This window comes from Paroedura picta, chromosome 12, assembly GCF_049243985.1.
Source record: "Paroedura picta isolate Pp20150507F chromosome 12, Ppicta_v3.0, whole genome shotgun sequence".
NCBI classification, from domain to species: domain Eukaryota; kingdom Metazoa; phylum Chordata; class Lepidosauria; order Squamata; family Gekkonidae; genus Paroedura; species Paroedura picta.
Genome location: NC_135380.1, coordinates 16,667,005 through 16,691,486, shown reverse-complemented (window position 1 = coordinate 16,691,486; position 24,482 = coordinate 16,667,005). Strand labels below are relative to the sequence as shown.

At 47.2% G+C, this 24,482-nt stretch overlaps 1 protein-coding gene across 1 annotated transcript; it reads right to left on the bottom strand.

Annotated features, from left to right (window-relative positions):
- Window positions 1-4,146: 4,146 nt before the first annotated feature.
- On the bottom strand, window positions 4,147-19,675 carry EIF4EBP1 (eukaryotic translation initiation factor 4E binding protein 1). The gene is made up of 3 exons (XM_077305052.1): window positions 19,431-19,675; window positions 5,349-5,519; window positions 4,147-4,571 (listed from the first exon to the last, which is right to left on the bottom strand). Exons 1-3 carry the CDS (start codon window positions 19,594-19,596, stop codon window positions 4,540-4,542), a joined length of 369 nt encoding a protein of 122 aa, XP_077161167.1. The 5' UTR covers window positions 19,597-19,675; the 3' UTR covers window positions 4,147-4,539.
- Between the last annotated feature and the right edge of the window lie 4,807 nt (window positions 19,676-24,482).

Here is a 24,482-nt window from a genome sequence, read left to right as displayed (position 1 = left end):
TCTTCTGGAACAGCTGGGGGGAGAGGACTGCAGCAAGAATGGGGAATCAGCAAAAATCACCTGCTCTTCCTGTTTGTGCGAGTTCATTGACTGACTTTAGGCCACTGAATCTGAGGAAAGAGAGTCAAGCTGATTCCTGAGTTGCATGCAGACCAAATGGCTGTGGTGTGAGCCACCCCCTCGCCCCAGCTACATTTAGAAGAATTAATAGTAGACATCGGCCTGCATATTGAAGGCTCTTTGGCTGAAGTTTGAGATACTCACTTGGAAGACTAAATGGGAGTGTAAAGCAGCATGCATGTTTCAAATGGGAAAGGCAGTCCCCTTGGGAGTTTAAAAAACAAACAAAAATACAATACAAACTGTAAGCCACTTTGGACCACAAAGGAAAGATTCGGTGTAAACATTTAAGTAAAGAAATAAGCCTTTGATGTTGTATTGGATTTGCTTAGAACAGAGGCCGTTACTCAGCAGTATTTATCACATCATGACCCAGAAGAAAGAGAATCTGTTGGTGGGCAATTCAAGGTGGAACAGGCTGCTAAAATCCTTCACTGTTAACTGTCCACCTTGCCCTCTGACAGACATTTAAGTGTTAAAATGCTGGAAACGGTCATTTGAACCTTCAGGCAACTGACTTGTTTTACAAAGAATACACAAAGGGAGGCGGCACATCTGCAAACTCTTTGCAAAGCTTCAGTTGTTTTTTATGCCGATATTACGGACCAGTAGCAGACTGAAATCAAGCACAAAGGGGCTGGTTTGTCAGAAGGGGACCATTTTGAGTGCTGTTGATTTAGCAACCCTTTAGATCACTGAAACAGATCCCAGCTGACTTAATTACTTTAACCTCCGTTTCTGATCACCTAGTGGTCTAGTTTAGCAAGCAGGAAATCAGCAGTTTGTTCTGGCAAAGCATCTGGATTAAAAGACAGATGCAGATTTCTGTCTTTCATCTCTACATGGTCATCCCAATGCTCCATTCACATCTTTTGCTTGATGTACGGTCATGCCTTGTTGACGGCTCCCGCAAACTTCCCTATAGGAAGATTGTTTTAAAAGGTTAGGTAAACACAAGCAGTTCTGTTGGCAGGAAGCATTAAGACCAGTCACAAATTAAAAAGGCTCCACTAATTCACTGGCATTTTGGCTTGACAAGCCAGGAAATTAGGGAGTAGGTCCAAAATGTGAATTTATATGTCAGGCATATTATTTTATCCCTCCTAAATGGCTAACTTGAGGGCAGAGGGTCTATCAGATGTAGAGCAAAATCAGCTTATCCAGACAAGATGTATGCATACTTGGGGGGGGGGGGGAGGCTCTCCAGGTATGCAGAATTTGCAAATTATCCCTCAAAGAAATGAAACCTTCCTAGAAGCTGCCTGATGGAATGCTAACAGGTGGGAATGAGTAAAAGGACAACCCAACCAAAAAGGAAATGGCAGACTGGCAGCTCAAGTTCCTAAGAACATACAGAATTCTGGAGGGGGGAAGATTACAGTGTCAGGCAAGGGGACATTTCTAAACTGTTTCTCTCATACCATCTTCCATGCCCCTCCCAGCTTGAGTTCTTCAATAGCAAAGCTCATAGACAAGTGCCAAAGCAACAAAATCGCATTTGCAGACAAAGTTGCCATTTTGAATGCTTCAGGAGTTCCTCAGGTATGCAGGAAATATGAATATGTCAACCTCCCCCCCCCTCCGCCTACCAGGTCTGATGGAAGACTGAGCATTCTCACTGATCTTGGAATGTTGAGAGGAAGGAGGAAAGGGGGTGGAAAAATTGACCTGTTCATATCTCTAAGTGTGTATAGGATCTTGGAAGGGAAGAATACCAATAGTATATGTTTCATCTCCGCAATTCCTTGCGATACCCTAGATTTTAATTTTATTTCGTTTGGCATTGCCCTTTCTCATGATTAGCACCCTAGGCTACTATTAGACTTCACGGTATAAAAGCAAAACTAAAAGGTAGATAAAAATCCAAGAAAAGATCTTCTGTCAAGAATATGTTATTCATATGTTATAGACCAGGGGTAGTCAAACTGTGGCCCTCCAGATGTCCATGGACTACAATTCCCAGTAGCCCCCTGCCAGCGAACGCTGGCAGGGGGCTCCTGGGAATTGTAGTCCATGGACATCTGGAGGGCTGCAGTTTGACTACCCCTGTTATAGACTGTTTTGTGTACTGTTCTTATGTTCCATGTAAACCGCCCTGAGCCTCCGGGGAGGGCGGTATATAAATATAATCAATCAATCAATCATCAGGTGGAATGAGGATGAATGGATTGTGAAAGCAGGTTGTCATAGTGCCTGAAACACAGTGAAGAACATCCCTAATGGCCTGACTGGGAGCTTGAGTTTAGAAAACTGCGGGTGACCAAACTGAGTGAGCTTGCCCATTGGGCATTTAGCGCTGTTATTTTTGGGAGGTTCACACATACATTCACTTTTGCAGGGCAAGCAGCAATTAGGTCTGGGTGACTTCCTAAGTAGCCCTTAGAAGATATCCCTGGACTGGAAAGAGCTTTACGTTCATGTTTGTCTCCTTTTGACCACTAACGCAGCCTGGAAGAGTAATTCTACTGACAGCAAAGCAATATTCTTTTTGGCACAGGGATTTTCAAGATTCAAGCACCTGACGGTATAAGAATCCCCAGGCATTATGCCACAGAAAGTGTCTCGATAAGAAAAACCTTGAACCCAAAATTTTCATCCCAAATCTTGCTTTATTTCTAAAATGTAGGATCTTCAGACATTTCTACGTTACACAGCTTCAAGATCTCTCATTCTCACCTTGGCTGTTACTACCTTGCTCTTCCCAAGTATTTACTTTGGGGGGCATTTGGATGAGCCAATTCCTTGGTGGGATGATTCTCTTTGGGGACTGTTCACTCCTGGTTTTACTGCTGATACTTTTTTTGGGGGGGTGGGGAGTCTATCACAGGACTGTTTTCACTGTTTTACTGATGTTTTTATGACCAGCTATAGCCGTGTTGCTTCTAGTTGCTAATTTTAGATATTTTACTGTAGTTTTTCATTGAAGCCTCTAAATCGTTTCAGTGCTATTTAAGTAGAAAAGTGGTGCAGAAATTCCCTAAAACAAATTAAATGCTCCAGAACTCACACTTCCATCCATGTGTCCCATCAAACATGGAAACACCAATTTCTCAGTAAATGTGCAAAAGACAGATGTGAATCTAGGACAAAATCTTGGTTTGCGTTAGACACATAGCTAAAGTATGAACTCATGTAGTGACCTTATGCCTAGTTAGATCATGGCCAGTTATCTATTCATTAACTCGTGTGACTTCATGACTAAGACAAAACACACACTACTCTAGAACTCAGAACAGTTTTAAAAAATCATTTTTAATGTTTTTGATACAGGGAAGAATGTGTGCATCCCTTATTTATCCAAGTCTTTATGTAAGACACCCCCCACCTCTTTTTTAAAGAAAAGGAAAATGTTACAAGGCTACCCAGCACATTCAAGATTGAGAATGATCAGACTCTTCAGCTATGATCTGACCAGCCTCACCAGCCCACTGTTTTGTAATCGAGGAAGCAAAGGAGACTATATGAGTGATAGACACAAGATCAGAGACAACTTTCTTCCACTCTCAGTTCCTATTTTATCAAAGCTACCGATATAGAAAAGAGCCTCTTGTGGCGCAGAGTGGTAAGGCAGCAGACATGCAGTCTGAAAGCGCTGCCCATGAGGCTGGGAGTTCAATCCCAGCAGCTGGCTCAAGGTTGACTCAGCCTTCCATCCTTCCGAGGTCGGTAAAATGAGTACCCAGCTTGCTGGGGGGTAAACGGTAATGACTGGGGAAGGCACTGGCAAACCAACCAATATTGAGTCTGCCATGAAAACGCTAGAGGGTGTCACCCCAAGGGTCAGACATGACCCGGTGCTTGTACAGGGGATACCTCTACCTTTACCGATATAAGCACTAGTGCAACAGACATGCACAAGAGGCATGCCACGGTTTTGGTTTAATTAACTGTTTATTTGGTTTATTTCACTGTTTTGGTTTATTTTATAGTCTACGCTCAACACACCCATCTCTCCATCTCTCCCAAGACTTGAGATAAAAAAGAACTTAGTGCATGATGTCTGTGAACAAGAAGAGATCCACAAAGTTAAGTAATCATCTGCATCCAGCATGATTTTATTTTGACTCCTTACATTCAGTCCCTTGCCTTCAGAGCAATGGGTATTGTTAAACAAACAAAAGGCACAGGGATTTGAGACACAGAAGTTAAAGCATTCCACTCTTACACCAATGGTCATCGGTGGCAGCACCGCTATCCCACGCAGTGAAATCGGCCACCATGGTCACTCCTTACGCAACAGGAAATCGTCTTCCCCTCTTCCGCGTTAAAAAGTAAAAATCGAGTGGATTTTCCAGCTCAGAAGGCTTTGCAAAGCGTGGACTATTCTACGAGTCCCACTTGTTTTGGAAGCACGGCTGATTCTGCGTCTCCACAGGAGTGGGAGTGTTTTCCTCCCCCCATATTCTTAGGACAGAAGTTTTAGATATCCATGTCAAACTGGGCTTCGTCACCTGGTGGAGAAGAAAATGAATATGGGTCAGGTCCAGACTTCACACATGTGGGGCCCTTGCAAATATTATTTCGGCCCACCTGTTTGCCTGTTAGCAGCCTGCCCCCTTCTCTCTGCAGTCAAACTGGCTGGCAGCCTTCGATGCAGTCAGAGCCAAGAGGAAACAGGATAGCTTCTGACAGCACCGGTTAAGTAGGTGAAGGATTTTGCACTTTCAAGCTCCTGTCAACCAAAAGGTACAAGCCCCCCTCAAATGCGTCCTTCTGGCTAAGGGATTCAGCAGTTTTGGCTATGGTAGTGAATCCTGTGTGGTCCCATCATCCACAGCCCTGAGAAAGACTGCTCTGTGAGAACAGCCTCTAACAGGACTGTGACAAGCCCAAGGTCATCCTGCTGGCTGCATGTGGAGAAGAGGCGAAACAAACCCGGCATGCCAGATTAGAAGCTGCCACTCTTAACCACGACACCAAGCTGCAGCATACTTTTTTCCCCTGGGTCTAACTTTGAAATAAGCAGTCTTACTCCTGAAAAAGGTTACATTGAAAGGGTGTCATGTTGCACCCATCTAGCAGGCATGTTTCTGCAGGTGTCACTGATCTGACGAAAACAGCAGGAGAGAACAGAGATGTATTGGGTAATCTCTGGTAGGCAGGTACTTACGCACACACACATGCACACACGCACACACATGCGCACACACACACACACGACTCATGCAGCCTGTCTGAACGAGGCAATAAAAGCCCTTTTATAGTGCTAGCCACAGGTAACCACTCACCTATGCCAGGTTTCTCCTCCATGTTGTGAGCATGATTGGTCTCAGATCGCAGTTCCTTTGCACACGGACTAGTGACGCCTGGAATGTCAGGAAGATCACATGGCGGCGTTTTGGCAACTGGAGAATTGCGACACTCCATTAAAAAATGACGGTCGTAAATGATCCGTGTACCTGGAAGGGAAAACACAACCTTAATTCATCACAGGGTTTCCCACCAACTGGCAAAGAAATAGCTGTTTTTGGTTGGAGGTGCACATCTTATTTCCTGCTGGACAGCAACTAACATAATACATTTGTGTGCATTCTCACACATAGTTGTTGAGCACACAGGTCATGCAATCTGCCGTAATTCCAAGAAAAGAGGCGCAAACTCTAGTCCTCCTCATCATGGGAACCAAGTTATCATGTCCTCGGCTGGTCTTGCATCTCCAGCCTGTTGTTAGCAACAGCTTTCCCCCCAAAGCTGCAAAAACACTCAACAGCTAGCAGTGAGGGTTCTGCAGGTGCTGGGGATGACACCTGGACCTTCAGCATGCAAAGGAAATGCTCTGCTGCTGAGCCAAGGCTTCATGTAGAGGGCTGGACACCAGAGGGCAGGGTGCTGCACACAAAGGTATCTCCTTGAGCCAGAATGCTGAGTCTCAGAGCACAAAGTTGAGTTTTCAAGAGAACAGAAGTAGAGAAAGAGAGAGGACAAGCTCATAGGGCCTCCTTCAGCTGTACTGAGCTTGGGCTTTTGTGATCTAAGTGCCAATCGTGGTTCAACTACCCATCTGTACCTTGCTATGCATTAGGCAAGTGCCTACTTTTTGGGAAAGTGCTGACTGTAACAGTTACACTTTCATTCGCTGCCTTATTAAGAGAAATGGAAGCAGTGCAAAACAGGCAGAGACTTGGGAGGGAGAAGATGCCGAACTCCAAGGAGGCAGCTCACAAACAACACACACAGCCAGCTGCTTCCAAATGACCCTAGAGGGAAAACAAAAAGACCTGTTTGGACTGAGCACAATGAGAGCACGCCCAAATTGCCCCCACTCTTCTAAAAACCATCAGATATGTCCGCCACCTTTCAACGCAGTCATGGCATCTAACTGAGCTGCAACATGTTTGGGGTAATTAAACAGACAGGCTCCTTTGAAGCTCATTCCACACCACCTCCCATACAGGAACAAACGGTTGCCTTTTGCAGATACAAAGTTTAGGAGAAGTTAAGGCAGAGCTGGAGGTTCCTTGAAGGACGACTAGTATGTGAAGGAAAGCTGTGACCAAAACTGTAGAGAAGCAACAGCAAGTAAGGAGGAAGACTGAGATGCCTCTGGAAATTAAGATCCCTGCACTGCCGCCAATCTGATCTGGAAATATGTTTGAGGCACACTGTTTGCTTTGCACTTGGGACTACCCAGAGCAGAAGGAGGAGGACTGAAAAGTCCTTCATGTGCTTCAATGGAATTTCACCTCGACACAGCAATTGTACCCAAAACAATATCTGGAACGGGACTGGAGAAAAGACTCTCCCCCCCTCAAGGTCTGCCGTTTACAAATGAACAGAGCCTGCAACTGGAACCTTTCAGAGCCTAAATGCTACCATCTGCTAATAAAAAGGGGCTTGACTCGGTAGGCCGCAGTGCTCTGATCCTGCTTCATCGGTCCCAGGAAGGCAACCGTTGCAGCTGCAGTGGCTAGAACAGGGATTCCCAACCAGCGGTCCGTGGACCCCTGGGGGTCTGCAGGAGTTCTGAAGGGGTCCGTGAGAGCTCTGAAGTGGCATGATATGGGGGGGGGGGGTTTCTAGGCTGTCTTCTCAGCTCCTACTCTTCTTTCTGATTTATATGCTGCAGAGCTGTCATAGTAGTAGTAAAGGTGAGGGAAGGGAGCAAAAGGAGGGCTAAAGGTGCGGGTAGTGATGTCATTTCCAGCAGAGTGGCAGGGGTGTGGCCAGGTGACATCACTTCCAGGGCTCCTCAAAGACTGGAAAATTATTTCAGGGTCTTCTCCACGGTCAAAAGGTTGAAAAAGGCTGGCCTAGAAGGACAAATTGCAAGAACCCTGGGTGTGAGTTCTGATCCGTAGCCTAACTACAATCCAATAGAGGGCAGTGAAGGGGAACAAGTGTTGTGTTCCTCAAAGGAGCACAGAAATTACGGTTGGAAGAAAAAGTTAAGCACTTCCCCATTCAAAGGGACCTGTTTCCTGATGCGGCTTTCTTCTTCTTTGCAATGCTATCAAGAATTCATTGCATGCATTTTCATGTCATGTGTGTTCAGGCCAATGATGTAAACATTGTCCCTACAAAGCCTTGGATTAGTGGCTCCATCTCTTAGCCTTCTTACATCTGGAACAAAATAAGGACCAATCTCACACATGAAAGGCCTTTGAATCTGCTGATCTGCCATATTAACACATTGTATATATGCATTTCACTGAAACAGGTAAGGATTCCTCTTGTGCCCACTCAACAACTGGTTCAGGCAAGGCAAGAGAAGCTACTATGGAGCTCTTTGTGGAAGACTGGGATGAGGGAGAAATCCCTCTCTCTCGAGAGCAGGGGTAGCCAACCTGTGATCCTCCAGATGTCCATGGACTACAATTCCCACAAGCCCCTGCCAGCATTTGCTGGCAGGGGCTTGTGGGAATTGTAGTCCATGGACATCTGGAGGACCACAGGTTGACTACCCCTGCTCCAGAGCATTCGGAAGGCCTTGCCATGTGCTCCTACCACCAGGCACCTGGTTTTGAAGACTCTCTGCTGAATTATTTTGCAACACACGTACTGCCTTTCAAAACTGGTTAATCTCCACGGATCAAGCGGGAGGGAGGCTACGGTTTACACTGGCAGAGGCGCCTGTTCGGGCCTCCGCCCAACATTAAGGGCACCTAATCAGCGTTTGGAGACGACAAGGTTTGTCGGTGGTTACAGATGCCAACTGTTAGAACCTTTGCAAACAAGGCCGGCTGGGGGCGTTGTCAGCATATCAGCTATTTACAAGGACATTTCACCACAGGGTTGCCAGAGGACAACGTTCCTGGCTTTTACATTCAGGCGCCCGCAGCTGCATACCCAGTGATCCAGTTGACTCCCCCAGACACCTAGCACCAGGGCAAATAAACCTGGGGGTGGGATGGGGCTAGGAATGTAAACTTTTCTGAAAATGTTATTGGGGAGGGCAGGTTAGGGTCTCGGGAGACGCATGCAGTAGATTTCTGCTTTCCAAAGTCAATACAGGAACGGCGAGTGTTTTATGTTTAACTTGCTTAGCGCATGGTTCAGCTGACCTATCCAAGTACAGTTCACTCAGTCACCTACTGAAAACAAAATAAAAGAGAGGATCAAGGGAACTTCAGTTCAACTCTCCCACTCAGCCACAAGGCCCATTGGATGACCTTGGACTAGTTCCTGTCTTTCATCCTACTCTACCCTCACAAAGCTGTTGCAATGGTAAAGGGGGAGGAAGAACGTACCTGACTTCCTTAGAGAATGGGCAGGACTAAACAGGAATCCATAGACAGGATAGAGATTGAGAGGAAGGTTATGTAACAACCACCACGGTGTTTACCTAAAACAACAATGTTCAGACCTACGAAAATACACGTATTCATTACAAAGGAAGTTAAAAACATTACAAGGCCTCACATGCAGAATCAATTCCTAAAATCTCAAACAAGGACCAAAAGCATCTCGGCACAACAGCATACAGGGATCAGGCATACATTAAGCAAACACATGTATGCTTGTACATTTTTAATGATCTACGCATTTTATCTATATTATATATTATAGAAGGCAGCATGTTTACATTCCTTAACCCTTTTGGGTCCTTGATTCAGTAAACAGTTACCCCAAAGCAGAGGTATTCAAACTGTGGCCCTCCAGATGTCCATGGACTGCAATTTCCATGAGCCCCTGCCAGCATTCGCTGGCAGGGGCTCCTGGGAATTGTAGTCCATGGACATCTGGAGGGCCACAGTTTGACTACCCCTGCCCCAAAGTATTTAGTTCTCAGAAAAACTGAACAGGCGTTAGGGTTGGGCACACTCAGTGTGTGTGTGTGTGTTTTTTTAATTCTCTGAAAAGCCCATACAAACACACCATAATGTTGGCTTTCTGATAACTGCCCTCAGTTTCAAAAGCCGGTTGCCACACAGTATCATGTCAGGACGCTGAACGGGCAATGAGGAATAACAATTGCGCAGTTCTCTGAATCCCAGCCTGACCTTTCGCATCACCAGCAGGGATATACCCCAAGAGGACTCCCTTGGTTATTCACCCAGCATCATCACAGTACACAGCGTGTTGCAGCAACCTCTGCAAAAGCAGACGGTTCCCTGTCCTCAAGGAGAATACACTTAATAATAGGAAAACAGGGAGAGTCGGGCTCCAGGTAACCTGAGATGCTATCCGCATTGGCCTTCGGCCAAACAGACCTCCACAAACAAACCCGAGTAGCTTCAGGTCAGTCAATGGGAACATGCTGTTGGAAACCTACCAATGAAGATTCAGCAAGAAGATTCAGCCCCACATCAGAAAGGTTCCTGCTTTTGCCAAGCTTATGGGCGAGGGCCTGTGGTTTTGTCGAAAAGCACATGCACTTTGCACGGAAAAGGCTCAGGTAACGGGCAATAGGAAAGACACTTTCTTCTCGAGACCCTTCAGAGCCCTGATGGCCAAAGGTCAGATGAATCAAGTGTCTGATTGGGCAAGGTGGTTTTATATGTTCAGTAATTCCATCCAAGGCTGGGGAAATGCCTGGGCCAGCTATGTAGCAAGATCCAGCTAGCAACTGCGACGGCATATTTTCTTGAGAGCAGGAGAAGGCGAGGGACTCGCCTTCCAGGAAGCTGTTTGACTGGATAAAATTAGCACTTTGTGGACATTCCGATAAGGGCCATCTTGTCCAGCTCTTCTGGAAGGTCAGACCTTGCTCACCCTCATAATTTGGCAGACAGGGGAAGAAAGGCTAAGTGACCGACACCGCTTGCTAAACAAAAATTTGTGGCAGAAAGAAGGGTCTGGTTGAGATCTTTTTAACTGGAGATGCCAAGGACAGAACCTGGGACCTTCCCACACGCAAAGCATCTGCTCCACATCTGAGCCACAGTTTAGGTCAGGGGTCCCCAGTGTAGTGTCCGTGAGTGCCATGACAACCACCAAACCTTTCCTGAGGCCCACCAATTTGTTTTTAAAAGTGGGTGGTGACCAAGTGGGGCTTCTGACTGGCCGTGCAGATTTTTCGAAAGACTGTTTTGGTAGCGAGCTGCCACCACAACACAAAGGATCTTCTCTGTGCTACTGAATGTAAGCTGAAGCAGAAATTTTATGGCTTGCTCCACCTCCTTCGGTAGCCATTTTGAGACATCCATTTTGTGGCTGCATCCACCATACCATCTCAGAATCCCAAAGGCTCAAAAAGGCCGAGAGGGATGGTTTAGAGGATCAATCTTTGGGTCCCTACCTCATGGGGTTGTCGTAAGGATGAAATGGAAGGGTGGGCAAAGGAAAGCCATGCAAGCTGCCCTGAGCCCCTGCAAGGAAGTGTGGGATAAAAATGTTAAGACGTAGATTTCAAATGAAACGGAAACAGTTACTGCCAATACACAATGGATTTCTTGGCTTCACAGAACCTATGACAACGATTGACTACAGTCCAATTCTGCCATAAAGATGGACATTCCTGCATGCTGTTATTTAAAAGGAGGGGCCTGCAATCCCTCCAATCTGAATGCAAGACAATACTTGGTAGGTAAATATATGGCACAATGGAAAGAAGCCATGCTTGCATTGCATCATCTCCTAGGCCCTGCAGCCCAGAATAGCCATGTTATGCCCCCTCTACCATCACACACAAGATGTGACTTTTGGGGTACACCTTAGAACACTGCTTTACAAGAATTTGCACTGGATTGCTTAGAGCCAAACACGCCACGTCTTCTCCAGATTGTGCCATGCACTGAAGGGCTGGTTCTCCATGCGATCCATGCTTGCGTAAGACCATGGGTCATATGGGCAAGCTTCCTAACAGCAACCCGAGATCGCTGAAAACAAACCACAAATAGGGCTGGTGACCAGCCGCCTAACCCCGCTGAGGCACTGCCAGTGGGGTTATTTTCTCCCTCTGATGGATCAATGCCCATTTACGCACGGCAACACCTGCAGAAGTATCCCTAGTGAAAGCTCTACACTTCTGTCAGCAGGGGCTCTGTGACAATCGGCTTACACAATCATCGCTTACGAAGCCAAATAACGTTTGTCCTTATCAGACAAAAAACAAGGGAGCTGGTTCTGCCCTGTGGCTTGCTCTCACTTCCCTGCTGTCAGGAAACAGACTAGATAAGGTTCACCCCATTCTCTGAAAGCCTCTGTTAGAAAGCCTGAAAGCTGGACTTGCTGACCCTACAGTGAAAGGAATGCGCCCAAACCCACATCTCTCCCATTCCAGATATGGGAGCGTCACATCTCTTTACTGGGCTTTGAGCAAAACTTGCTCTGGGGGTGTAGTGGTTAGGAGTGTGGACTTCTAATCTGGCGAGCCAGGTTTGATTCTGCACTCCCCCACATGCAGCCAGCTGGGTGACCCTGGGCTCCCCACAGCACTGATAAAGCTGTTCTGACCGAGCAGGAATATCAGGGCTCTCTCAGCCTCACCTACCTCACAGGGAAAGTGACCGCAAGCCACTTTGAGACTCCTTCTGGTAGGGAAAAGCGACATATAAGAACCAACTCTTCGTCTTCTTTATATTCAGGCCATGGAACATGAAAAAAGCCCTTTCACACATGTTGGAGAGGAGAGGAAAACAAGGTACGTCACTCTGGGTCCTACCGGGGAGAAAGGCGGGCTATAAATGAACTCAACAAATGAACTCCTCCAGCTTTCTCCTCCCAGAACGGCTTCTCACTAGCTGTGCTTACGGCCTTACCGAGAGAGGAACTGATTATCTGACTCCTCCCAGAAACTCAACAACTGACATCTTCCTAGGGAAGACTTTGCTCATGCCACAAGGCAGGGCTCCCCAGTCTGGCTTCACCTGCCTTTCTATCTTGTGCATCACCAGAAATTTATCTCCAGAGCTGTTCATGCAATGGCTATCAAGTCATTCCTTTGTTCTTGCCCTACAAGGGAACTTTGAATCTTGCTCCGTGTCAGAGTGGCACAAGGGAAATTCCTGGCCTTTGTCATCTTGGTGGAGAAAACCCCACTTGTTACTTCTTCTTCCTCACAGCGACCTGGATCGCACACATACTCCACTGCAAACTGTGTTGCTGTGAAGTACTGTGCTTATCTTGTACGTATCTTGTACGTGTTTGAGATTATACTTAGCGCCGTTACAGGCTGTGCCATTTGCATTTCGTGGCCTTTGGGCCAGAGTGTTTACCACCTTCCTCTCTTTTGTATACATATCTCTCCGGAGGATGGAGGATAACATTCATCCTGCAGAGGACTGCCTGAACCCTACAGGGTTAGGCCACTGTTCTGTCAAGGCCAGCAATGCCCTCTGTGACTGGCAATGGCCACTCAGGTTCAAGACATGGTCCTTTAACTGCAGCTGAGTGGAACAGCCTCTGCTTTGCATGCAGAAGCTCCCAGGTTCAATCACTGGCGTCTCCAGTTTAAAGGATGTGAAATGCCTCTACTTGAGACCCCGGAGAGCTGCTGCCAGTCCAACAATACCAACCCTGATGGCCCAATACTCTTATCCAGTATGCTGTTTCGTGTGTGTGTTCAACTGGAAGCATCAGGGATTTGCATTGGGGATCTTCTCCATGCACAGCATGTGTGCCGGCACACAGCCATGCTCCCTCCCACGGTTTTAGGCCATAACCATGCCACCAATAAATCAGAAAACCTTTAAGGCACCACAAGGCTCTTGATCCTGCTGCAACCAAATAGGTGTTAATGTATCCCACAAAAATAGCCGCTCACAGTCAGCTGGCTGCAAGCTGAAGCACGGCTGCAAACAGCAGACCAGTGAAAAAAACGCCAACCCTCCTCTTTCAAGGCAACACGGGGGAGACAAAGCTAACCTACCCTGGAGCAAATGCTGCAACAAGCTAATGCACTTACAAACTTCATACCCTCCAAACAGAAGACACCATGCAAACTAAATCACCTGTTAGAGTACAGTGTATATCATTCCATGACTGGGAGTGTATATATATATATATTTAAATTGATGGACATTTATTGGGTGATATGACCATATGGTCATGTTGACCCACTGACTCCTCCCAAAATGGCCAATGATGGTCTTGGAGGGGACCACTGCTACAGAGCATGCACTCTTTATATAACTGCAACTCCACAGCTCCCGAAGAATTAACATCTGGGGCAGACCACCAGGAAGCTAATAGGTTGAGAGAGAGGAAGAAGTTAATGTATGCTGCAAGTCACTTTGACGGTCTTACAGAAAAAAGCAGGATATAAGCTTTAAAAAAATGCGAAGGGCTAAACCTATCAGTCTGCCAAAAAAAGAGAGAGAGAAAAGAAAACATGTCATGCTATTTCGCAGATAAACAAACTTCAGGAAATATTTAACTAATTGATGTTTGTCTTTCGCTTTCGTGCGCCAGGAATCATACGGAAGAGCCGATCACAAGACCCACTGGAGGTTTTGTTTTGGCAAAGGTTCTACTCGCCTTCCTTGAATCCGGTTAAGTTGCGTAAGAGATTAAGGCCCCACAGTTCGACTCCAAGCCTTACAAATTGCTCCGATGGCTGGTTGAATGCTTTGACAGTCATCCTATCATCTCCTCAAGACTATTTAATCTGTACTCCTGTGAAATACAAGCTTAAATGCATCCATCCCCTGCTTTTGGAGCCAAGCCAGCATTCCAGGAAAGGCCTCAACATGCCACCAAATGAGCGGGCCTTTGCAAGTTAGTTTATCTACACAGGTAGAGAGCCAGTTTGGTGTAGTGGTTAGGAGTGCGGACTTCTAATCTGGCATGCCACGTTCGATTCTGCACTCCCCCACATGCAGCCAGCTGGGTGACCCTGGGCTCGCCACAGCACTGATAAAGCTATTCTGACCAAGCAGTGATATCAGCGCTCTCTCAGCCTCACCCACCCCACAGGGTGTCTGTTGTGGGGAGAGGAAAGGGAAGGCAACTGTAAGACGCTTTGAGCCTCCTTCGGGTAGGGAAAAGCGGCATATAAGAACCAACTCTTCTTCTTCTTCAGGTCACCTGTCCATACAAAACTCAAAGAAGCCCTTTGCAAAGACAGAAAACCTGTGCATGATACAACAATGGGAAAACAAAAACTTTCTTGGCCTTCTCACAGTGTATAAAATTTCGCTACCTTAACAGCTGGGTCTTAATTTTTGCCATCTGTATATAATATATAAGGAAATAATACAAGGTGAAATTTTTTAAAAATGGTGAATTTCCTGCAGAGGGTTGGACTAGCTGACCTTGGAGGTCCCTTCCAACTCCATGATTCTGAGATGTTGTCATCAATAGAAGAAAATATGACCAGAAACTCTCTCAGAATCCCGGCTGGGCTAACAGCGCATTGAGACATTGGCCTAGATAGCACCTCTGTATCACCAACAAAATGAACTCTTTTAATGATGGATTATTTATTTAAAGCAATAAACATACACATCGTTGAAAATATGCTGTAGATGCCTATAAAGGATGTATGGGGGGGACTGTCTCAGGGAGGGGGAAGAAAAAAGAAAGAAGGGAAGACTGTCTTAGGGAAGGGAGAGCAGAAAGGAGGGAGATTGGGGAGGAAAAGCAGGGGGGACAGGAGGAGGGAGCAGATTGAAAAGGGGGGGAATGTTTGAGAAGGGCTGGGGGTAAGGCAATGGGAGAGTATTACTTGAAGTGGGGTGGGGAAGAAAGAGGGGAAAGACTGTAAAGGGTGCAGTGGTGGATAGAGGAAAGCAAAGGCGTAGGAATGCCCCCTCCCTGCAAGTTTATTGTGGGTCCCCACTTATATCTCTATAACACTAATATTAGCACACAAGAAGATTCATTCTCTACATCAGCCTTTCTCAACCTTTTTGCCGCTGTGAAACCCCTGAAACCTTCTTCAGCCTATGAGAAACCCCGGAAGTGGCACGATCGTGCATAATATGGTTGGGAAGCCCAGCTGGAGCCCCCCCCCCCCTTCTCATCCTCTCCAGGCCCATCACTGGCCATTTTTGGAGAGATGGGTGGGTTGACATGACCATACATGTAAACATTTAACAAATCTTAAAAAACAACCCCAGGGTTTCATGAAATCCTGCTCTACATAGCCCAGGGTAAACAGAACACATGAGACCTTATAGGGCCAAGGAGCTCACTTCAGCTCTTACTAACATGCAGAGGCATAGCATCTCATAGGTCTCCTTTTTTTTTTCTTGCCAGTTTTGAACGTTGCTCTTCCTCCAAAGAACACAGGGCAAAGTACCAGATTCTCTTCCATTCCATTTCCCCCTCCTCACCCACCAACACAGTGAAGAGGGCTAGGCTGACTGGCCCAAGGTTGCCCAACGAGCTTCAGGCCAGATTTGAATCCTTTCCTCCTAATCCACCGGACTAGCTCTTGCATGTTTTCAACTAGCCTAAGTTCCTGAAGGGGAACCATTCCTAAGAGCTCTTGTTCTAACAGCTATTCTGACTGCCTTGCCCTGTCTACAGTTCATGGGGAGGGAGGAGCAGGGAGAGAAATCACACCACCGGGCTTATTCTGCACAGTCTGCTGTTTCAGCTATTGTGTGTGTTCTTCTGCCCTGTGGCTGGGGATAGGAAGCGTACAACCCGTGTTTCCCCAAGCAGAAGGCCCAGCCTTATAAATTATACGCAACTCATTTTACAAAGAGATTTCAAAACAGCAGCTTTTTGACACGGCCTGTCGGCAGAGAAACTCTCTGGAACTGAAGTTTGCAGTTGCAGTTCCTTTAATGCAACATCCCCAGCGAAAGCAACTGCGATCTGCACAAGGGGCAGCTCATCCACTGAATAGTTCTGCTGCAGAGGTCTCTTCCATGACCAGGGCTTCCCTCCCTTCCAGGGAGAAGGTTATGCAAGTTTCTCAAATGCCCCATTGCTCATGTGAGAAATTGCACCTGCTATTTCTGCAGCTCAGAATCTATTGAAAACGTACTGATTGGCTCACGAGAGGCCCGTCCCGTTTCCTTCATTTGTCACCACGCACTATAAAGCACGTTGTTATGAAGGCCTTTGGGTGCATGCCAGTGAATCATTCTTGACTCAGAACAAACAGAGCCGGGCACACCTCCCCTCTGGCCACAAACAACAAGGGCTGGCACAGTAACAGAGCTCAGCTTTAACAGGGCCCTGGCTAGTGCACAGAACAGATGTGAGGCAGTACAGACAGAAAGGATAGGGGCAAGAGAAATCTGCAGCTACATCTGGAGTGCATGTTGTGTGTATTATGCTACCAAAAAGAAAGAAAAACCTGTTCCAAGGCTAGTAGCAATGTTTGCAAACTTTATACAGAATAAAGAAAATAAAAGGTCTCTTCTTTCTGTATGGCTTTATTGCAGGATCCAACCAAAACGGATTTCTAGATAATTTCCTCAGTGGTTGTTCCTCTCACTTGTAAATGAATTGGTACTTCAATACCTCTATGAAATGAAATTGTTTAAAGCATGTGTAGTCAACCTGTGGTCCTCCAGATGTCCATGGGCTACAATTCCCATGAGCCCCTGCCAGCATTTGCTGGCAGGGGCTCATGGGAATTGTAGTCCATGGACATCTGGAGGACCACAGGTTGACTACCCCTGCTTTAAAGTATACCCCAGCCTTTGGCTCTGCAGTGTAGGGATGCTAGTAACTTAGTGTGTGCCCACCCAACACGCTGCTTGAAGGTAACATTTATAAAATGCTTTGAACAACGAAAGCACTATACAAATGCTATGTGTTATTACTGTTACTAAGAAGACCGTCACAGGTCTTGTTTCCTTGGCCGAATATAACAATAACCATTGAACAGTTCGCTATAAACCATGAACAATCATTATTATTCTTCTAGCACAAATATTTATAGCCAAACATTCCCCAGCTCAGTTGGCTCTCCCTGATTTCTATGTCAAGAGTTTATTTTCCATAAATGCTATAGAACACAGTCTGTCTGAAGCTGAACAGACTGTGAGAGGGAAAATAGAAGCCAGGCCATTTATCTCTCCAGTTTAGGATGAAGCTCCTGTACACTAGAGAAAGTTTGGAAAGGCTGTCCGCATGACTGCCCACAGGATAAATCTCCCTTCCTGCAGTCCCTCAACCACTTCCAGCATCACTGCTCTGCGAGGACAGACTTACCCACCTCTTAATACCCCCTGTCCTCTCCAGAAAACTCATTAACAGATGATCCAATAGCTCTGGATGCAGGCTGGTCTTAGTTTCCCGGAGAGATTCCATTCCAAGCTGCTATAAGGCAGGGGTAATCAACCTGTGGTCCTCCAGATGTTCATGGACTACAATTCCCTCATGGAGGGCCGCAGGTTGACTACCCCTGCTATAAGGTACACAGCTTTCAGAAGAAGTGCATTCTCCAGAATCAGAGAAATCCATCCTTCTCCCATCCCCAGAGCAAAAAGATGGAGAAAGCCTGCAACTTATAAGAATATTTCCTTGGAAGTAAGCACTATGAATCTCTCTGTGGGACTGAGCTCTGAGCAAGCGCATGGGACAGTGCAACATTAAGGAGCTGCCTGCAGGGTTCCAGGGGGTTTGCTGTGTTTGTGTAGTTTTGGCAGCAAAAACCTAAATTCCGTAGCACCTTCAAGTCTGCCACATTTCCTGCAAGCAAAAGCAATGCTGGGCTTCAGCCAATCTTGTTAGAGGCAGCAAAGCACACGCCAAGTCCCAAAGCAGCTACAAGATCTGCACATCATTCTCTCCACAGCCCCTACATACAAGCACCTTGCAACATCTGCTTATCTGCAACCATCTACTACCTCGTGTTCCAATCCCAGGCATCATCCTCTGCCTTGTGGCCCAAATCCTTCTACATACACCCCCCTCCCCATCATCCCCAGCCCCCCTCTCTCAACTCCACAATACCCACCCTCTCCGTGCAAACTGAAGACCACTTTTTGGGTATCCTCCAAGTGTCTCCAGTCTGTTGTTTTGGTTCTTTCTGTACCAAAGGCACCCACTGAGACCCTTGAAGGAGCTGCATTATCTGATATTTTAAAACCTCAGGCATTTTTTTGGGGGGGGGGGGCTGTTCCTACACAGTCAATGGAGCTGTTGTTTCAGATGTTTCATGTTGATTTCAGAGTTCAGAAAACTGGTTTTCAGGCTCTGCTCTGCTTTGGAGTGGTCTCATAATACCTACCCCACCCTAAAGTCAGAAATGTTCTCCTAGCCTTATAAATTGAGCAGTTTTTTAATATACAGACAAAGGAGAGATGCTGGGGCTCATGCCAAGAGCCCTCTCTCCATAACGATGCTTAATGCTCAAATACCTTGAAGCACACAGGGGACTTCAGCGCACATGCATCTCATTTATGCAAAGGGCGTGTTTAATTTGCAGCCAGGCAAACGACAAAACAAAACTGACCTCGCACCATCCCATGTGTAACCCAAATAAAAACAAACCTCGTGTTTTAGCCTTGCCTCAAATGAGCTCCACAATCTGCCTGTTTGAACAAGGGGTCGCCTGCTCTTGAGAAGCGCAAGCAACAGGCCGAGTATCTAAACAGCTAGAAGGGGATATGCCAGGGCAAAGCCCTCTGCTGCAATTTCATAGCTCAGACTACATGTCCAGGAAAGGCAGTGCTCCGCACATGCACGAAGGCATGCATGGCGAACACCACTAGAGGAGGAAAAAAAAATAAAATTAAAGTAGCTTACTCCAATTATCCCCAATAGCCACCCCTCATTCATGGCCACAGCCTCATGGCACCCTCCTGGACCCCTATATCGAAGCACTTGCCACTCCTCAGCAGGGCTGGGGGGTGGGTGGGGGACTGCATACGCTTAAGTGCCAAACTTTGCACATGCTCAGAGTGCGCGCCGAGCGTCGCACGTGCTCCAAACCCCGGGGCGGGGGGCCATTCCCAAGCGGCACTCTGCACACGCCCAAGGGGCCCGGGAAGGACCCTCCCGCCGCCCCAGCCCCGCCTCACCCCCCGGCGTCGTCCCGAAGAGCGTCCCGCCCGGCGTGGTGCTGTAGTCCCCGGGAGGGAGCGGGACCCCATCGGGGAGGCTCAGCCGCTTGGCGGGCCCGGGGATGTCCCGGCTCAGCGTCTGCCCCTGCGGCGGAGGGGGTCGGCAGCAGCTGGCGGCAGACATGGAGGGACGGAGCGAGGCGGCGAGGCGACTCCGCGCACCGACAGTCCAGCAGCCTCCGACGGGCTCCCCGCCACGCCCCCTGCCACGCCCCCGACCGACCGCCAAGCACGCCGGGAAGTGTAGTCCTCGGAGGGGAGGGGCGCCACGCCTCTTCCTGCGCCGCCTTTGGTCCGGTCAGTTCTGCTGCGCAAAGCGGCGTGTTGCTTCCAAGGGTATTTTTACTATTATTTTTTAATCAGAGTCCCGGGGCACCTTTAAGGCCAGCAAAGATTTATTCAAGGCGTGCGCTTTCGAGTGCAAGCACTCTTCCTCAGTTTTTATTTTTATTATTTTTATTTTGCATTTATATGCCGCTCTCCCTTGTAGGCAGGCTCAGGGCGGCCCACAGAGGATTGAAATGGAGTGCAGTGCTCAGTAGAATACATATTATAACATTTAAAATCCCATTCAGCATTAAGTGGAAGCAAACCGTAGCACCGGTCTGCGTATGCCGTGTCCAAGTTACGCTCGCCGGCTACAGCGTTTTGTTTGTTATTGAAGAGCTGCTTGCATGCCTTTGGAAACATCCGCCGCTCCTCGCTCGTCGGCCTGCCGGGTTAAGTCAGTCGGAACGCGGCTGCTTGAAAGCCAGGGATGGGTTCGGTCAAAGTCCTGTGCGGGGGGCTGTGTGGGATCTGAGGAAGGCAGCTCTGAGTCTTGTTGCTCTCCAAGGGGCTACTGGATTCGAATCGAGCTGTTCTCCTGCGGACCAACACAGCGACCTTCGGAATCGAAGGTTGCTGGTCTCCAGGCGGTGGCTGGAGATCTCCCGGAATCACAACTGGCTATAGAAGTCACTTTCCCTAGAGAAAAGGGCTGCGTTGGAAGGTGGCCTCTCTGGCATTATACCCCACTGGGGTCCCCAGGCTCCCCCCCCCCATATCTCCAGGAATGTCCCAGTCCAGACCTGACAACTGGATCTGAAACTGCTATCTTGGTGTTCTTTGCTGCCCATTCACTTCCCATTTATGGAGACCCCCACAGACTTCCTATAGTTTGAGCCCCTTGGTTTTGAATGGCGGTAGATTGGTGTAACTCTGCATAAGGCGGCAGTGGCATTAGTTTTTACTGGGGTCTGCAAGTTTTTCATTAGCTGTAGTTCTTCATAAGATCTTAGACAGATCTTCATAAGATCGTCTGTTTTAAAGAGCAACGCAATTTTTCTTTAAAAGAAATGACTTCAGCAGTTCTTCAGCAACCCTTTTCCACCCAAGACCTATTTCTTGGGTGGAGATGAATGGGGCCAGCAACTAGTCTCTTTTAATTATTTCTTTTTACAACAGGGAAAGTGTCTGCCATTAATTACTGATGTGGACAGTTTTTTTTCTTTCTCCAGTGTTTTTGTGAACTACAACTGAACTCAAAGGTTCCTGAAGTGTGTCTATATAGATGTTGCTTGATTATGGTGACAGATTCTGGCACAGAGGCGTTCTCTTTAGAATTGCCCCTCGAATAACCCAACAGTACGCTATCTTGCATCTTCTTCATGCTCTTTGTCCTGATTTCCAATCTCCTCCTTTATGCCCCATCAGAGTGCCTTGTACCTTTTCCGTCACGGCTTGCAGCCTGACTCATTCCTTTTCGTACACCGTAACACCCATTGTCATGTGGCCGATCCATTCTTTATTCCTGATAAAAATTTATTTCATCGCCATGTATTTGCAGTGGTGGCTTTCTAATCCTTTAATCTCGTTCCTTTCATCTCTTAACTGCACTGCACAATCTCAAACCTGCCTCGTGGACAGCTGCTGCCTTTCTTTCAAGTGCTGGCAGCCAGAATGTGTGCTCATGTGGTTCTGGTCCCTTTCTGCTGCCTTGGAGAGACAGCTTGGTGTAGTGGTTAGGAGTGCAAACTTCTAATCTGGTGAGCCGGGTTTGATTCCGCGCTCCTCCACATGCAGCTAGCTGGGTGACCTTGGGCTCTTCACAGCATTGATAAAGCTGTTCTGACCGAGCAGTGATATCAGGGCTCTCTCAGGCTCACCTCCCTCACAGGGTGTCTGTTGTGGGGAGAGGAAAGGGAAGGTGACTGTAAGCCGTTTTGAGACTCCTTCTGGTAGAGAAAGGTGGCATATAAGAACCAACTCTTCTTCTTCTTCAGTAATATCAGGGCTCTCTCAGCCTCACCTCCCTCACAGGGTGCGTGTTGTGGGGAGAGGAAAGGGAAGGTGACTAAGCCGTTTTGAGACTCCTTCTGGTAGAGAAAGGTGGCATATAAGAACCAACTCTTCTTTTTATTCTGCACCAACTGTGTAATCCTAAGAAGAGTCATGCTGTTATAAATCCACTGAGGTCAATAAATTTAGAAGGGTGTAACCCTGCTCCGGATGGCATGGACAGAAATGCAGTGTCATGTGTATTCCATGAAAAGTTTGGGATATGGAACTCAAGTTTGTTGTGAGTTTAGGGATTTTTTTTTAGGAAGCATGTTCCTAGTCCTCTCCATTACAAAGTTTAGCTGGACTGTACACAGAAGAAAACTTGCAGTTTTGTATACGTTATGAAGAACATTTAATCCTAACGACAACAACAAAGGAACATATAGTGCCCTGGGCCATCTTCATTCTTTCAATCTTATGTATTTAAAGTGGAATCATCATTTCCACGTTTGGCTTCCAATGTTCTCCCTGGAACACACAAGTCCCTGTCTAGATGATCCACACTTTTGAGTCTTGCATAGAAATCTGACAGATGACACCTCTTGCACAAGAGGGAAAGTTAAAGCTGAGACAGTTTAGAACAGAGTGTCCTCAGCAGAGTTAGCTCCCATCTCCTACTCAAAGGGAGAGTATCAGTAAGAAATATACTTTTCACCCACTCCTATTATATTTCATAGCCTTTAAATCCCCTCTGTTTGCAGATTCTTTTCTCTCCTTCCCCCTCTCTCTTTCCGATGCCTTGGGTGTCTGAGAAAGATTCAGCACGTCTGGTGAAACCCACAGAATCTGTCATTTCTTTAGACATTTATACCTTGACTTTCCCCCCCAGGAAAGATCAGGAGGGCCGTGTGACATTTTTTCCTGCTGCCTTCCCATTTTCACAATCACCACTCTGTGAGGCTGAGAGAGACCAGCTGGCTCAAAGTCACCCAACGAGCTTCCATGGTTGAGTGGGAATTCGCCAGCATGGTGTAGTGGTTAGGAGTGCGGACTTTGGACTTCTAATCTGGCGAGCCGGGTTTGAATCTGCGCTCCCCACATGCAGCCAGCTGGGTTACCTTGAGCTCGCCACAGCACTGATGAAACAGTTGTGACCGAGCAGTAATATCAGGGCTCTCTCATCCTCACCCACCTCACAGGGTCTCTGTTGTGGGGAGAGGAAAGGGAAGGTGATTGTAAACCGCTTTGAGACTCCTTCGGGTAGAGAAAAGCGGCATATAAGAACAAACTCTTCTTCTTCATCATCCGGCTCTCAGATCCTAAGCTAGCACTGGTCACCTCACTGTACTGACTCTCTGTAGCATATGCTGCAGTAAATCACAGTTTTTTTCTTCTTCTGTGGATTCATGATCTAAAGACTTACAAAAGTGCTAATGATCACATCACCTCTTGATCACCCTTCCTCCTCTTTTCAAGTCGCTAATGTCTTCTCAGTGGGTTCCTACTTGGGCTTCAGTTGGTGCTTGGTCCAGGTCTCTCTTCTCATCCCTGTGGGCCGGCTTTCTCTGGGTGGTCCTGAGAAAATGCCAGATTTCAGGGTGGTCTTATCTCGGCGGCCTTCAGAACCAACTCGTGAAATCTGTGCCGTGTCAGATTTGGCAGCCTTCTCTTCCTCTCCCTCCCCTTGGCGGCTGGGTAGAAACAAGAGCCTTTGGTATGTGACCTTGCATTTGTGAGAGATGTTCACCTGTTGAGGTGGCAGCAGAAGGTGCAGAAGAATCAAAGCGAGTTATTATGGCTCATGCTCAATATCTCCGTCAGGGTCAGCGCCTGCAAAATGCCAACAACAAAGGCTCACGAGTGGGCTTCCATCTGTCTGATCTTCTTCCATCAAAGTGTTGCCATCTGTATTGCTACAATTTGTATAGAAGTTGACTTTTCATTGGACCACCCGACAATTCCAGTGCAACCTTTCTGAGGCACACAGAACTCTTTCTCAGGCCAATAGTGATGTGGACTAGAGGTAAACTAAGCTCCTTTTCTCTTTGAACCTTGGCTGGTTCTCCTTAATTGTGGATGCGATCTATCATGCTCAAGGTGTTTCCCCTTACAGTAACCTTGCAAAGGAGTTTAGGCTGAGAGACAGTCGCTGGCTCAAAGGCATCCAATGAGCTTCGTGGCTCAGGGCCTGAACTAGGGTTGCCAACTCTGGGCTGAGAAATTCGTAGAGATTTGGGAGTGCAGCCTGGGGTGTACGGGGATTGGGGAGAGAAGATAGATCTCGGTGGGATATAATGCCATCATGTTGACCAAATCAGCCATTTTCTTCCGGGGAGCAGATTTTTGTAATCTGGAGATCAGTTGCAATTCCAGGAGATCTCCAGGCCCTGCCTGGAGGTTCTACATGAAGTTTGTTAATATCCCACCTGGAGGTTGGCAACTCTAACTTGAACCAATCTCTTGTGTGTTCTCAAGTTTCATGTTTCCCATACATGTGTAGAGGGGAGGCGGTTTGGATCAGGGAAGATGGTTCTTAAGCTTCTCCCCACATTCCATTTCCCCTGGCCCACTGTGGAAACCCCCCTGTACGACGGCATCCCCCACAGAGGATCTGAACCAGGCATGCAGATTCCCCTCTGCCTTATGCACCTCACAGGGTGGTGGTTGTATCGGGAAAAGGAAGCCAAGGAGAGCAATGTTGGAAGTTGCTTTGGATCCCCATTGAAAGTGTGGTATAAACACACCAAC

Bases quoted from the DNA above. Each gene is read 5' to 3' on its own strand.
- EIF4EBP1 (XM_077305052.1), bottom strand. From the start codon at position 19,596: ATGTCTGCCGCCAGCTGCTGCCGACCCCCTCCGCCGCAGGGGCAGACG. The intron at 5,520-19,430 runs GTGAGGCGGGGC...TTTCCCTTCCAG, and splicing joins CTTCGGGACGACGCCGGGGG to GTACACGGATCATTTACGAC. The intron at 4,572-5,348 runs GTGAGTGGTTAC...CTTCTCCACCAG, and splicing joins GGAGGAGAAACCTGGCATAG to GTGACGAAGCCCAGTTTGAC.